Raw genomic sequence first — 15,795 nt, 5'->3', positions numbered from 1 at the left:
TATTAAGGCCATTAACAAGGTAACTGATTTGAATTTTACGCTGCCCGTCCAACATTACAGTTGGTGGGCAGGTGAAAAAACCAAGCGGCCTTTACGTTTTTCAGGAAACCTCATTCACAAGCGGGGTGAGGCTTCCTAAAGCTAATGCTAATAAAAACTTTCTTTTGAAAATAAAAACATGTCCCATCTCATGTGACACAGTCATGAGGGGACGTTTCTTTAAATTTTATTGTTTTTAATTATTTTTTTAAAAAAGCGCTTCAATCTCTGAGACAGTTCCATGCCTCAAGGAGATTGAAGCGCTCTTTTGCATGCATGCGTGAACTGCGCGCTGGACCTGACACTCCCTCCTCCCATACAGGTAGTGCTCAGCACTACCGCTCATGATCCACACAGGATGGGCCTTAATTGGCCCGCCCACGTGAAATCACAGTGCGGAGCCAATCGCAGGCGGCGGTCAACTCTGCAACTGCCCCCGCCCACTCCTGCCAAGCCCACCCGACAACTGGAAAATCCTGGCCAAGTTGTTAGCTACCCAAAGCTTGTGATAGCAGCAAAGCTCAAGCGGTCTCTGTCCAGTCACCTTTCCCAGGCCATGATATCCAAGCCAGAAAGGTCTTGCCTGCTCTTTTTTTTTTTTAAATTCATTCATGGGATGTGGGCGTCACTGGCTAGGCTAGCATTTATTGCCCATCCCTAATTTCCCTTCAGGAGGTGGGGGTGAGCTGCCTTCTTGAACCACCGCAGTCTATGTGGTGTAGATACATCCACAGTGCTGTTAAGGAGAGAGTTCCAGAATTTTGACCCAGTGACAGCGAAGGAACGGTGATGTATTTCCAAGTCAAGATAGTCAGTGGCTTGGAGGGGAACTTCCAGGTGGTGATGTTCCCAAGTGACTAATATCCTTGTCACTCTAGATGGTAGGTGTCATGGGTTTGGAAGGTGCTGTCTAAGGAAGCTTAGTGAGTTTCTGCAATGCATCTTGTAGATGGTACACACTGCTGCTACTGTGCGTCAGTGGTGGAGGGAGTGAATGTTTGTGGCTGCAAATCAAGCTGGTTGCTTGGTCTTGGATGGTGTCAAGCTTCTAGACTGTTGTTGGGGCTAAACTCATCCAGGCAATTGGAGAGTATTCCAGCACAGAGCTGACTTATGCCTTGTAGGTGATAGATAGGCTTTGGGGAGTCAGGAGGCGATTTACTTGTCATACGATACTAGCCTCCGACCTGCTCTTGTAGCCACAGTATTTATATGGCTAGTCCAGTCCAGTTTCTGGTCAATGGTAACCACCAGGATGTTGATAGTAGGAGATTCTGCAATGGTAATACCGCTGAATGTCATGGGGCGATGGTTAGATTGTCTACTTTTGGAGATGGTCACTGCCTGGCACTTGTGTGGCGCAAATGTTCCTTGCCACTTGTCAGCCCAACCTGGATATTGTCCAGGTCTTGCTGCATATAAACATGGACTGTTTCAGTGTCCACAAATGGTGCTGAACATTCTGCAATCATCAGCAAACATCCCCACTTCTGACCTTATGATGGAAGGAAGGTCATTGATGAAGCAGCTGAAGATGGTTAGGACTAGGACGCTACCCTGAGGAACTCCTGCAGCGATGTCCTAGAACTGAGATGATTGACCTCCGACAACCACAACCATCTTCCTTTGTGCTACACATGACTCCAACCAGTGAAGAGGTTTCCCCCCCGATTCCCATTGACTCCAGTTTTACTAGGGCTCCTTAATACCACATTCAGTCAAATGCTGCCTCGATGTCAAGGACAGTCCCTCTCACCTCATCCCTGGAGTTCAGCTCTTTTGTCTATGTTTGAACAAAGGCTGTAATGAGGTCAGGAACTTAGTGGCTCTGGCGGAACCCAACTGAGCATCAGAGCAGGTTAGTGCTAAGCAAGTGCCACCTGATAGCACTGTTGATGGCCCCTTCCATCACTTTACTGATGATCCAGGTGGTAATTGGCCAGGTTGGATTTGTCCTGCTTGTTATGTACAGGACATATCTCAGCAATTTTCTACATTGACAGATAGATGCCAGTGTTGTAGCTGTACTGAACAGCTTGGCTAGGGGTGCAGCAAGTTCTGGAGCACAAGATTTCAGTACTTTAGCCATAATATCATCAGGGCCCATAGCTTTTGCAGTATCCAGTGCCTTCTTCATATCACGTGGAATGAATCGATTTGGCTGAAGACTGGCATCTGTGATGCCGAGGAGGAGGAGGCGGAGACGGATTATCGACTCAGCACTTCTGGCTGAAGATTGTTGCAAATGCTTCAGCCTTATCTTTTGCACTGATGTGCTGGGCTTCCCCATCATTGAGGATGGGGATATTTGTGGAGCCTCCTGGTGCTGTTTCAACTATGCTTTCCTGCACTTTTTACTGAACCAGGGCTGATCCCCTGGCTTGGTGATAATGGTACAGTGGGGGATATGCCGGACCATGAGTTTCCAGATTGTGGTTGAGTACAATTCTGCAGCTACTGATGGCCCACAGTGCCATATGGATGCCCAGTCTTGAGTTGCTAGATCTGTTTGAAATCAATCCCAATTAGCATGGTGATAGTGCCACACAACATGATGGCAGGTATCCTCAATGTGAAGACAGGGCGTCGTCTCCACAAGGACTGTGCAGTGGTCACTCCTACCAATACCACTGCCATGGATAGATGCATCTGAGGCAGGCATATTGGTGAGGATGAGGTCAAGTATCATCTCTCCTTAGTCCTTGGACCACCTGCCGCAGATCGAATTTAGCAGCTATGTCCTTCAGGACTCGGCCAGCTCGGTCCATAGTGGTGCTACCGATTCTGGTCTGACATGGACATTGAAGTCCCCCACCCAGGGTACATTCTGCACCCTTGCCACCCTCAGTGCTTCCTCCAAGTGATAGTCAACATGGAGGAATACTGATTCATCAGCTGAGGGGGGTACATGGTAATCAGCAGGAGGTTTCCTTGCACGTTTGGCCTGTTGCCATAAGACTTCATGGGGTCTGGAGTCAATGATGAGGACTGCCAGGGCAACTCCCTCCCAACTGTATACCACTGTGCCGCAACCTCTGCTGGGTCTGTCCTGCCAGTGGGACAGGGATGGTGACAGTGATATTTGGGACACTGGCTGTAAGGTATGATTCCAAGAGTATGACTATGTCAGGCTTTTGCTTGACTGGTCTGTGTGACAGCTGTTCCAATCTTGTTAGTAAGAAGGACTTTACAGGTCGTTTCTGGTGCCTAGGTCAATGCTGAGTGGCCCGTCCAGTTTCATTCCTTATTGACTTTATAGCAGTTTGATACAACTGAGTGGCTTACTACACCATTTTAGAGGACATTTAATAGTCAACCTCATTGTGGAAGTCACATGTAGGCCAGGCCAGGTAAGGACGGCATATTTCGTAAGGACATTAGTGAACTACATCGACAATGGTTTCACGGTCATCATCAGGTATTCATGAGTTAACTGGTCCTGTTTGTGTTGAGAGATGGATGGCAAGAACACAGTGAACCATTTGTGGGGGGTTCTAATCACAAACTGTCAATACAGCAATGGAATGTACAAAATTGTAAAATTGCGGATGCTGGAAGACTGAAATAAAAACAAAATGCCTCACTGCCATAGGCCCTCTATACTGTTTCTATAAAGCTCAACTTAAGCTCAAGACAGAGCACCTCACCTTCCGATTATGCACTTTACTGCCTTCTGGACTCAACATTGAGTTCAACAACTTCAGACCATGAACTTGCAGGGCCATGGGGATAGATTGCAGGAATGGGACTGACTGAATAGCTCTACAGCGAACCAAAATGGACTTGATGGCCCAAACAGCCTCGTGTGCCATTATGACTCGATGACGAGAGCTGAGCAGAAACAAAAAGTTCAGCTGGCCAAGAAGAGGGCCCAGAGAAAACAGGCCAGTGGATCCTGCATCTTCAAAGTCTATTCTCTTCCTCTGTCACAAACGCAGCAGCATCTGTCATGCCAAAGTAGAGCTCCTGAGCCACACCCGGCAATGCTTAACACAGTGTTGACCACCACAGCACAAACCATCATCTCACTAGATAGAGTGCTGCTCTCAGAGTGATTATCCAAAACATTAAATTGCATTTTTCAAGTTTTCAACAAAAAAAGCCATCAGTACTAACCAAACCTGACTCCCAATTCCCCAATCAAAAAATTACTATGCATTATTCTGTAATTAACACAATTTTGTTAATCTTGAGTGTCACTAGCCATGACTTCTCTCAAGTTGAGTAGTCACGCAAACACCATATTGGTGTAAGTCTAGGTGCAATTCTCAAACTGAATTTCACAGAAAAGGCATGTTGAGATTCTAAGAAATGAAGAGATTTTTTTATTTTCCACTCCCAAAATTTCTTTAAAATAACTATGACTACTTTATTTGTAAAGAAAGCCTAGCTTGGATTGAACACCATGTTGGAGCACCCAACACTGCATGAAAGAAGGGATTGAGAAGAAAATCATGGTTCAGGTGACAAAACAAACCAGCCAGTAGGAGAACCTCCAACTATTTTAGGAAGATTATTTTATTTTTAAGTTGGGAACAAAAACATTTTGAGACTATCCTGGAGTACTCCTTTAAGTCTCAGGTTGCACTAAAACCTCTGAACAGAATACCACTGTCTTGTTTATAGTGATCTACCATACAGTTTGAACCAAAAGAAAATTAGATTCAGGCCAGTTATTAACTTTTCCAACTGAAAAACAGTCATTAAAAGTTCTTTTTTTTAAAAAAAAACAATAGTTTTAAAATTGAGAACTTTTTATGTTTGCCAACATTCTCAGCTGGGGCTCAGAAGTATTCAACGTTAAAGATCAATCTTGGGACAGTGACTGTAAAAGCGATTCAAGAGGGACGGGATAGGGTTACAGGTAATAAAGCAAATGATAGAAAAAAGTGAGAGATAGTAGGGCAGCTGAGGGGCAATACAGAGAGAAATGGAAAAAAATGGTTTTGGGAGCACTGTTTTGCTGCAGAGAAAAAAGATTGTTTGCTTTTTTACCCTTCAGTTTCAGGGGATCTGTTTCAGAAGCATTGGGGAGTTAGGAAATGCTATCAATTCAATTCTTTACAATTGTAACCATTACTTAGAAATATATACATAACAGATCAATGAAATAGTTAATATTCTCAGATGCTTTAATTTCAGTCATTTTTACACATTTACACATTAGACCAGACTGACAACTCGATGTAATACTGAGGGAGTGCTGCATTCTCAAAGGTGTTCCCTTCCTGATGAGATGCTTCTTCAGGTGAATGTAAAGGGCACCGTGTCACTTTTCAAAACAAAAACAGAATTCTCCTCGTGGCCTCGTCGACATTGTTCCCTCAGCCAACACCAGCAAAAGAAAAATTAGCTGGTAACTTCACTCATTTGCTGGCTGTGCACCCTGCGATATGCAAAGTGATTGCACTTCAAGTGTAATTCAATGACTGTGATCCCCTCCAATTTGTCCTGAGAAAGTCATAAGTGTTCCTTAATTATAATCTCCTTATTTACTTTATTTCCTTCCTGAACAAATTAGGCCTGACATCATTTTTACATAACGAAGTCCAGAAAACATCCACATATTTTTACTTAAGCTTCCAAATGCCTTGACTCCAACCAAACCTTTACCCCATCTAGGTTTGTACTGGACCAAAAGTGGCGATTCTAGACACAGGCCAGACAGATGACAACAATCAACTGTACTCTTAAGTAGAATTAGAAGCTTAAAATGATTTAAAAATGCCTTATGACAAACAATTTATACCAAGGATTTGATTTTAAAGATGTTGAGAAAAATACTTCTGCAAGGATAAAAGTTCTGTTAAAGTACTGTTAAGTACTGTTAAAAGTTAACAGTAACAGTGTACAAAACCTTCATAATATTGCATACCTCGAAAGCCACCTTCTAATAAGGTTGTAGCTCGTATTCTCTTCTGTCCACACCATTCGTATTCTTCAAATCTGTTCCCACTTCCACTCTCATTTTCTATGTCCACTGACTCATCATCATTTGTGTAAGAGCCATCTCTCTGTGGATTAAAATAAACTGTTTTAGTAAATGAATCTTTTAAACTAGTTCAACCACTTTTAAATTTCATATAATTAACATCTTTTCAGTTTTTTTTATTTAAGAGCAATTACTGCAAAAGGAAAGTATTTCTCTCTATCCAGTTAACCTGATGAAATTACTCAACAAAAATATTTCAAAAGCAGGAGTAACACAATGAGAACAATACTCAAGAACGATTGTTGTTTTTCAAACAAGCAAAACTGATGCCGCAATTCCTTTCATTCAGCTAAAGACTAACTTCCATCTTCAGCAAATCATATTAAACTGTTTCAATTTTACTCTTTTCCTGGCCTTTTCTGAAACAAACTACAATCAGTTCAATATGTATGCCTTCTTTTATTCATTCACAGGGTGTAAGCTTTGCTGGCTCACCAGCATTTATTACCCATCCCTAACTGTCCTTGAGAAGGTGGTGGCAAGCTGCCTTCTTGAACCGCTGCAGTCCATGTGGTGTAGGTGCACCCTAACACAGTGTTGTTAGGGAGGGAGTTCCAGGATTTTAACCCCAGCAACAGTGAAGGAACGGTGATATATTTTCAAATCAGGATAGTGTGACTTGGAGGGGAAATTCCAGGTGCTGGTGTTCCCATCTATCTGCTGCTAATATGTCCTTCTAGATTGCAGTGGTCATGGGTTTGGAAGGTGCTGTCGAAGCAGCCTTGATGAATTCCTACAGTGCATTTTGTAGATGGTACACACTGCTGCAACTGTGCGTCAGTGGTGTAGGGGGTGAATGTTTGTGGATGTTGTGCCAATTAAGCAGGCTGTTTTGTTCTGGATGGTGTCAAGCTTCTTGAGTGATGTAGGAGTTGCACTCATCCAGGCAAGTGGGGAGTATTCAATCACACTCCTGACTTGTGCCTTGTACATGGTGGACAGGCTTTGGAGAGTCAGGAGGTGAGTTATTCGTCTCAGGCTTCCTAGCCTCTGATCTGCTCTTGTAGCCACTGTATTTATATGGCTCGTCCAGTTCAGTTTCTGGTCAATAGTAACCCTCAGGATGTTGACAGTGAGAGATTCACTGATGGTAATGCCATTGAACATCAAAGGGCGATGGTTGGATTCTCTCTTGTTGGAGATGGTCATCGCCTGACACTTGTGTGGTGTGAACGTTACTTGTCACTTGTCTGCCCAAGTCTGGATATTGTCCAGGTCTTGCTGCATTTAGACATGCAACTCCTCAGATACTGAAGCAGTCCAAGTGGTGCTGAATATTGTGCAATCATCAGCGAACATCCCCACTACTGTCCTTATGAAGAAAGGAAGGTCATTGATGAAGCAGCTCAAGATGGTTGGGATGAGGACACTAGCCCGAGGAACTCCTGCAGTGATGTCCTGGAGCTGAGGTGACTGACCTCCCAACAACCACAACGATCTTCCTTTGTGCTAGGTATGACTCCAACCAGTGCAGAGCTTTCCCCGATTCCCATTGACTCCAGTTTTGCTAGGGCTCCTTAATGCCATACTTTGTCAAATGCTGTCGCAGCGTCAAGGGCAGTCACTCTTACCTCACCTCAGGAGTTCAGTTCTTTTGTCCATGTTTGAACCAAGGCTGTAATGAGGTGAGGAGCTGAGTGGCCCTGGCAGAACCCAAACTAGGCGTCAGTGAGCAGGTTATTGCTAAGCAAGTGCTGCTTCATAGCACTGTTGATGACCCCTTCCATTACTTTACTAGATTAATGTATTTACTCAACTTGAAATGCTATAATTTTCCTGATCATGGTTTCCCCAAATGAACAGCACACCTTGCCAACATTTTTAAAATTATCATTACTTTAGGAACAAAAACATGATGGAGATCTATTTAACAGGTATGCCTAATACTTTCAGATGCTTTCATCTCAGTCACTAATAGACATTAGACTGGGCTGATACTTACAATGCAATACCGAAGGAGTGCTACATTTCAGCAAAGCAACAAATTAGGCCAATATGCAAATTACAGCCAAAAGAATCTTTTGCTGTTTCCTGCTTTTCACAAAAAAAACTTGCTTCTCATCTATTTTTTTTCCATATCCTTTCTGTTGCTTTCACCCCAATTCCTGTAGAAAGTTCAACCACAGACTTATGCTCTTAGTGATAACAAAATACATTAGAAATTTGTACGCCTTGAAGGGCGATTTTATGGATTGTCTCTACTTGTTTCCAATTTTTCAAATGAAGTGAAAAAATAAGTATTTTTATTAGAAGTAGGAAATAGTAATGTAGGACTGCATGCATAGTTCAAATTCACTGAGATTTGTGATAATTCCTAAAATAGAGTTCAAATTCAAACTAATGATACTAAATTAACTGTAAATTAATGCAAATAACAACTGCACCTGATTTCAGCAGACTGATTCAACTAATATGCAATTTGGCAATATTATTACATTACAATATGTCATAAAGGATGAAATACAGAAGTTGGTTTAAAATGTGGTTGAGAATGTTATCATTTTCCTATTAGTAGTTGCGAACGTTTACATCCTTACAATATGTCTGGATATTTTTTAATCAGCATATTTTTATGTACTAAGTAGGTTTTCTTTTAAATACATAGAAGCTGTTTATTAAATAGCACTGGCAGGTACTGGTTCCTTTACCCCAGCTTGGGAATGCTGTGCATTGTAGCACGAGAGGAGCAAATATTACCCATAAGTATCTGTCTTTAATTCTCCATAAATTTTTGAAGTAATTAATGCCTAATTTCACTTGATGACTGAGGTACAGTGGAGCAAAAGATATCCAGATGTGGACAGATATGCTCTAAGGAAAAATGGCAAAATTCTGACATCATTTTAAACCAAATTTCTGACAAGTAAATTAATGGATAATGGCACTGATAATGTTTTTTTTGGTCTGGAGATGTACAAAGGTCATATGTGGGATATTTTGCTCTACAATTCAATATCTGTTGCATTTCATTACCTTTTGGGCAATTATTTACCTATGTGGGCAAGACTAGGACTGCAATCTCTTGTGCCATATGAACTACTAACATTGGTCAAAAAATTTCTAGCAAGATTGGAAAGGACTCTCAAGGAATGGCAAAGATAGTAAGTGAGTTCTTTGCATCAGTGTTGTTCTTAAAGATGTTCAACTAGCAGCAATAAATTGCGATGTCAATTGTATGATGGTTGATATTAAAAAGCATCAAGATGCCGTGTTAGACAGAATAAGGAACTAGAGCTCTTAAACAAGTATGATATGTGATCCCCTTTCTATCTTTACTAGCTCACAAGAATTAGGACTATTTCTTCGGATTGAAAGGATGCTAACATATATCCAATTTTTCAAAAGGTTGATAAGGCAGAGCCAGTTAACTATAGGTCCATTAGTCTGCCTTCAATAATAGGCAAGAGGCTGAAGGTATCACAAGAGACATCTGCTACCTGACTTTTTTATTTGTTCATGAGATGCAGGCATCGCTGGCTGGACCAGCATTTATTGCCCGTCCCTAATTGCCCTCGAGATGGTGGTAGTGAGACACCATCTTGAACCACCTCAGTCCATGTATTGTAGGAATACCCACAGTGCTGTTAGGAAGGGAGTTCCAGATATTGACCTAACGAGAGTGAAGGAACAGTGATATAGTTAGAAGTCTGGTGGTGTGTGGCTTGGAGTGGAACTTGGAGGTGGTGGCGTTCCCATGCATCTGCTGCCCTTATCCTCCTAAGTGGTAGAGGTCACACGTTTGAAGGTGCTGTTGAAGGAGCCACAGTAAGTTGCTGCAGTGCATGGTGTAGATGGTACACACTACTGCCACCAGGTGCTGGTGGTGAAAGGAGTGAATATTGAAGGTGGTGGATGGGGTGCCAATCAAGCGCGCTGCTTTGTCTTGGATGGTGTTGAGCTTGAGTGTTGTTGGAGCTGCAGTCATCCAGGCAAGTGGAGAATATTCCATCACACTCCTGACTTGTGCCTTGTCGATGGTGGACAGGCTTTGAGAAGTCAGCTGGTGATAGAGAAAGCATCATAAGAGGCACTCAACACAGTTGCTGGAAAAGTAGGTTGTATCTTATAACTGGATAAAATATTCTAAAGAAGTTACTAGGCTAGTTAATGAGGTAAATGCAGTAAACATCATCTACCCGGACTTTCAGAAAGAAATTGAGATGCTAATTAACAAGAAGCACCTCTGGTAGAACTCGTGCAATGGATTAATAATGGGCTTAGAAATTATGGATCGGCAGAACTAGGTTCGCTGTTAGGTGGCACTTCTTTTCTCAGAGAATAGTAGATCTGGAGAACAGGTTGCCAATTGATGCAGTAAACATTGATTTGTTGTACACCTTTAGGAGAGCTGGACCTGTTTCTGTCTGGAGTGTACATTTTGCCATACAAAAGACAGGCAACGTGTAATACAAGTCAGGGTCGATGTAGTATCCCCAGACTAGTTCTGCTCACGGAAAGGGGGCAGGAAGAAAGTCTCCATGCTTTTAAACATCTGACTGCCTGGGTTTCTATCTGTTTTTGCCTCGCTCAGGAGGCTACATGGTTCCAAGTAGGTAAGAAGTGTTTGTATCATGATGCACAAGGCATCACAACTGTATGGCTGGATGGGCAAGCTGGTCTTTTCCTGTCCCACAATTTTCTACGTATGTCAGTATGTTACACCTACATTTCTGAATCCTGAATCACATGGTTAACAAAATCCAAAAGCCATGCATTCGAAAAGCTCAGCAAGAAAAGATTTAGATCTGACTTTAAGTTTTCTCCCTTCTAATCCCGTTGCTTTCTTACCATGTCCCAAACCTAACCTGCTCTTTTGAGCAGATGAGCAAGGCACCTGCAGGAAAGGAATGGGGTCCTATTTAATATGCAGGTCAGTTTCTCAATTATGCTATCTGTAATATTAGTTGGAGGGCTGAGCAGGGGAGCAATGATGGCTTCTCTGTCAGGCCAGGCCTACCAGGTGAGAGGTCAAGGGACAGCAGTTTGAAAAAAAATTAGGTATCCACATGGTACAGGAGGGACAGAAGTACTTGTCCAAGCCTTACAACGAAGTCTCAGGCCTCTTTCCCCACTGCCCTCCTGACTGCAGCCAGAAAGTGCATTCCAAAAAGCTTCAATTAGCTCAATGACTAGCATCATTCCCATGGGTCTCCAACTGTGACCTTCTGCTACTAAACTCCTGCTCCCGAACGCTAGCCTGGTATTGAATCTGCTCTGGTTCAGATACGACTCCAGAAAAAAATCCTTTAAATTAGGACAAGCCACTTAAGTCGGCCAGGCCACCATGTCCCAGGAATTACCATCCACTTCAAGGATCTGTTCTGTCCTCACTTTAAAACAGCCTTCGTTTTTGCCCTCCATATTAGCTTTATAATGGGGTCTATATCAATGTTGCATTATAACAACCCTTAAAAGTTACACATTTCCTTTTCCAATAGATCCGTCTTCTGCATTGTATGAATACTTTGGACTGCACAAAAAATGGGATAGCAGGCAAGGAGTTAAAATAAAATAAAGTCATTCTTAAAAAACTATAAATCCAAGAACTCGAGTGAACTGCAAACAGCAGCAAAATTGAGAGAAAACTGCTTGGCCTAATCTCACCTCGCAGAGTAAATCACAGGATATACTCTTTCCTAACTACAGGTACAATGACCACATAAAACACAATACATCATTTAACAGCTGAAGTGTAGGCATGTGTTCCTTTAAGGTTACATTGTCTAACTGATGTTAATTAAACATTGGGTGAGTTCAATCCAGCATTAACTGCTACTCAAGCTTGAAGTACGTACCCTGGCTTTGTTTGTGAGACTGTCAATTAAGATTCTGTAGCAATTTGATTTGGATACGTTTCGCTCATGGAAAGTGATCCGACACATTGTTTAAAGAAACAAAAGCAGTCATTTTCATTCTTTTAAGTGTGGAGAGAAGTTTGCATCAGACAGCACGTGGCATCTGAATTATGATGGACTCAAAAGGTTCAAATATGGAAGCATATTATATTAATAACAAAACATTGAGTCAGAAGATATGCTGCTTTATGCCATGCAAAATCTATCAGGGCCACTGAGTTATGAAGATTGGATTAAAGAAAGTGTTTTTATGACACACTTATAGGTCTTTTCTGCCTCAAATTTTGTCCATATTTTCATGGAATCTGTAAATCAGTGAACTTGATTATTATGCATGTTTAGTTATGTGCTCAATTTTATGTCTTACCTTATTTTGAAGTCCAGGATACACATGAAGATGGTAGGGAAGTTATTCATGTCCAAGATAGGTAGGAGGTAATGTAGAAATATTGGTGTTGGGGGGCATGTGGTTTGGTGTTGTAAAGAGAGGAGTTTTGGGGTCTAATAGTAGTTGGGAGTCTGGTGGGGTGAGAGAAGTAAAATAATGTTGCAGTGTGGATTTTCTGGGGAGAGAAAGCAGTGCTCCAGGATCTGCAAGCAAGGAGATTTCCCACTGGGTATGCTCTTGGGTATACGGGAAGGGTCTCCCAGGAGGTGAGAGCAGTGAGATGTGGGGTCATGGTGTCTGTGTGCATTCAACGAACATTTTTGGAGCACTGGGAGGTAAAGTGTTCTATTTTAGGAGCAGCTAATAGACTGTCGTGATCCTGAGAGCATTAGAATGGGTATCTGGATATGGAACTACTGGCCACATTTTTTCATGGTTCAAATGTGACATCATGACACTTCTCATAATGGGGTTGGGACTGCTGAAGTGCCAGCAGTGCTCAGAATGGGCAAGGGTATAAGTAAAGGAATAGATCATGAAAATCAAGAGGCAGAAGTAGAAGTGGAAAGCAGAGGCAAGAGGATCTGGAAGTCACTAACAAAATGGAAGTGATGGGGGGAAGCAGGGTGATAGTGGTGCAAGTGTGACCTTGAGGGAGCACTAGGATAAAGATGACAAGTCTGGCAGCATGGAGAGGATGTTAATCAGATGTAATAATACTGGGAGAAGGATATTGACAAAATTACCAATGAAAAGAGCACTGTAACTGTGGGAGCACTAGGAAGGTGTGTTTGGCATCTGGAATAACAGAAATAAATCAATATCCTTAACCAGGCTTCTGATAAGGTCCGAGAGAGAAAAAAAGACTTGTTGGTGGTCCAACATGCCCATCAACTACCTTGTCCAGACAGGCTTCCACGTGTCTACTCATCTCCTCCACAGATCCAGAGAGCGTCTCATTGCATAGCGGACATACCTGGCCATCCTCTGAGGCCTTCTTCCTCTTGTTTTTCCCTATCCGTGCTAGAAAGCAAGAAAGAAACAAGGTTTTACTGTCAATATTCTTTCATTAAAAACTTCCAAAACTCTAATTTAATTTAACAATGTTTTAACTCTTTATAGGAGGTGAACTTTAAATAAAAGTGTACAATATTAATCTATAATGATTTGAATTTCAACTTAACAATGAAGCAATACCAAGCATGAACAGGTACAGATGAATAGCAGTACATTTAGCTAGTCTGATAGATGATGACCAGTACATTTACCAGTCCAGCGAGAATCCGACTGATAAAAACATTCCACCCCCAACCCTCACTACATTACACTGTCATGACACTTCCCCTACTACCTTTCTACATACTGCCTCTAATAAACAATGTACTAGATTCTATTATCTTCTTCACAACCAGTGAGGGTTGCTATATGAGGGTTTCTGCAGCTAATGTTAGCTCTATGGATGAATGCATTTTTGATCTATTTGTACTCTGCAGCAAGGTACCATAGAGAATAACCCAGCTGACAGGCAAGCAAGCATGTTTTCTTGGAATACATATATTCATTTAGTCTAACCAAAAATATTTTCATTTCATATCATTCATGCTGATAACGCAGTTAAAAAATTCGAAAAGGCACACTCAGCCTCTTCTGAAAAATGTCTATGAATCAAAGCCTGTTCCATGTACTTTTCCCACTGAAAATAAAAATTTCTTTAGCCATTGGGATATAATGGCTGCTGCGATCATTGCAAAAAGTGGCACTGCTTATGTAAGTGCCAACTCTCAGAGATGCTGCCTCTTGGATGGGAAGTTAAATCCAGTCTGCTTGCTCACATGGACATATAGGTTCCATGGGACTGTTCAATGGAGAGCATGGAGTTCTCCTCGTATCCTGGGTACCAATTCTCTCTCAAGCAGCACCATTATAAAAACGTATTGGTCATTAATGTGAGCTTCTGTGCAAATATTGGAATGGCTGGTTAGCCTGCTCAACAGCGGATGCGTTGCAAAAAAAATAATTGTAAAGTGCTTTGGAGCATCCTGAGGACACGATGGCATTCTGTATAAAAACAAGTTCTTTCTTATGCCTCAGTACAACATAGGTTAACAGGAGATTTGTTAACCTCTTAAACACCCCAAGCCAAAAGCAATCCCATCAGCAATTTGGTAAAAGAAAAAAATGGAAATTTGACATTCATTACTATTTAATAAAAAGATAAAAATAAAAATTCAAGAACAAAAGTTAAATGGCAGCAAATTGTCGGTATATCAGTAATAGCACCCTCTTTCGAACCCTAAATTAGAGAGATGTGGAGTAGTTGAACAAGGAAACTCAATTAGGCCATACAGTTAGTAATACATTGCTGCCCGGTTTAATGTATTGCAAGTCAAACATGGTTTAAGACTCTCTCATGTCTAGACACCAAAAATAAATAAATAAAAGTTTCAAAACAGTGCCCAAACAAAGTAGGAAGGTTTAATTTATGTAGAAGCTCCCTTTCCTGAGTAAAATCAATGAGACACCATGCCTCATCATTTTGCAGGCTGATGGCAGGTAGCAGCACTATAATGCTTTTTAACAATACAAAAAGTCTTTTTTTATTTTAAAACTACACAATGACCTATTGATCACAAAAATGAAGGGTTCTACTTAACTAATGCATATTACAGCAAACATCATCTTAATGTCAGGGCAACTATTAGTTTTCTTATCGTCTGAACCATTTCCTTTTGCTTTATCAAAGTTACTATGCTAGAGTATTATATCGAAAAGACAGAATAAAAATCCTCCAAAGTCTTTCTGCCCAGTTCCCATCCCATGTCATTCTTTTCATGGAACTATGAAAATTGTGTTTCCCTTTGATGGCTTCACTCAGTTATGTTCAGTGACTGAGCTACCAGACTATGAAAGTTCCAGGTTGGATGTGGAGTAAGCTGATATCTTGACAATCAAAGTTTGCATTCATCGGAAAGAAGTAAAGTTGGAGGGTTCTGATGAGGCAATGACAATGTTCAAGCAGATAAGAGTGCTTCAAATGAGCGGACCAAGTTGAACTAAGGACCACTCACACACACAGAAAACCAGTTAGTTGTATTTCTGCAAGTATTTCCTCAGACAGCGAACACTTTGTGAAACAATACTCTAGAAATTAGTGCTGAAGTTCTTCAAAAAAGCATTAGACAAATTCTGGAAAATAAGGCAATGGTCGGCTGATAATACACAAATGCAGTACTGATGAGTGCTGCTTTGTTGGAGGTACCACCTTTTGGATGAATCTTTATACTAAGTCCTCATCTGCCTTCTCAAGTGAAAGTACAACATTCTGTGGCATGATTATTCAACGATGATCGGGGCATCTCCTTGGTATCCTGACCAATATTAAAACCTCAACCAATATCACAAATAGATTATTTAGCCATCATTATATTTCTATTTGTAGGACTTGCTGCATAACAACAGTGACTACACTTTGATGGTGCTAAAGCACTTTGAGACATCCTGTGGTTGTGAAACTTGCTGTA

The 15,795-nt window shown here is 41.4% G+C and overlaps 1 protein-coding gene across 2 annotated transcripts in view; it reads right to left on the bottom strand.

The window, feature by feature from the left end:
• The window catches only part of rnf220a (ring finger protein 220a), a 510,657-nt gene that overhangs the window by 111,230 nt on the left and 383,632 nt on the right, over positions 1-15,795 (bottom strand). For both annotated transcript variants that reach the window (XM_041208059.1, XM_041208057.1), the window contains 2 exons: positions 13,173-13,297; positions 5,915-6,053 (listed from right to left, as the gene is read on the bottom strand). In XM_041208059.1, the coding sequence (XP_041063993.1) occupies positions 5,915-6,053; positions 13,173-13,297 (264 nt within the window). The remainder of the gene's footprint in view (positions 1-5,914; positions 6,054-13,172; positions 13,298-15,795) is intronic.

This window comes from Carcharodon carcharias, chromosome 16, assembly GCF_017639515.1.
Source record: "Carcharodon carcharias isolate sCarCar2 chromosome 16, sCarCar2.pri, whole genome shotgun sequence".
Classification (NCBI taxonomy): Eukaryota; Metazoa; Chordata; class Chondrichthyes; order Lamniformes; family Lamnidae; genus Carcharodon; species Carcharodon carcharias.
The sequence above is the reverse complement of the archived record's forward strand: the minus strand, read 5'-3'. Positions and strand labels throughout refer to the sequence as shown.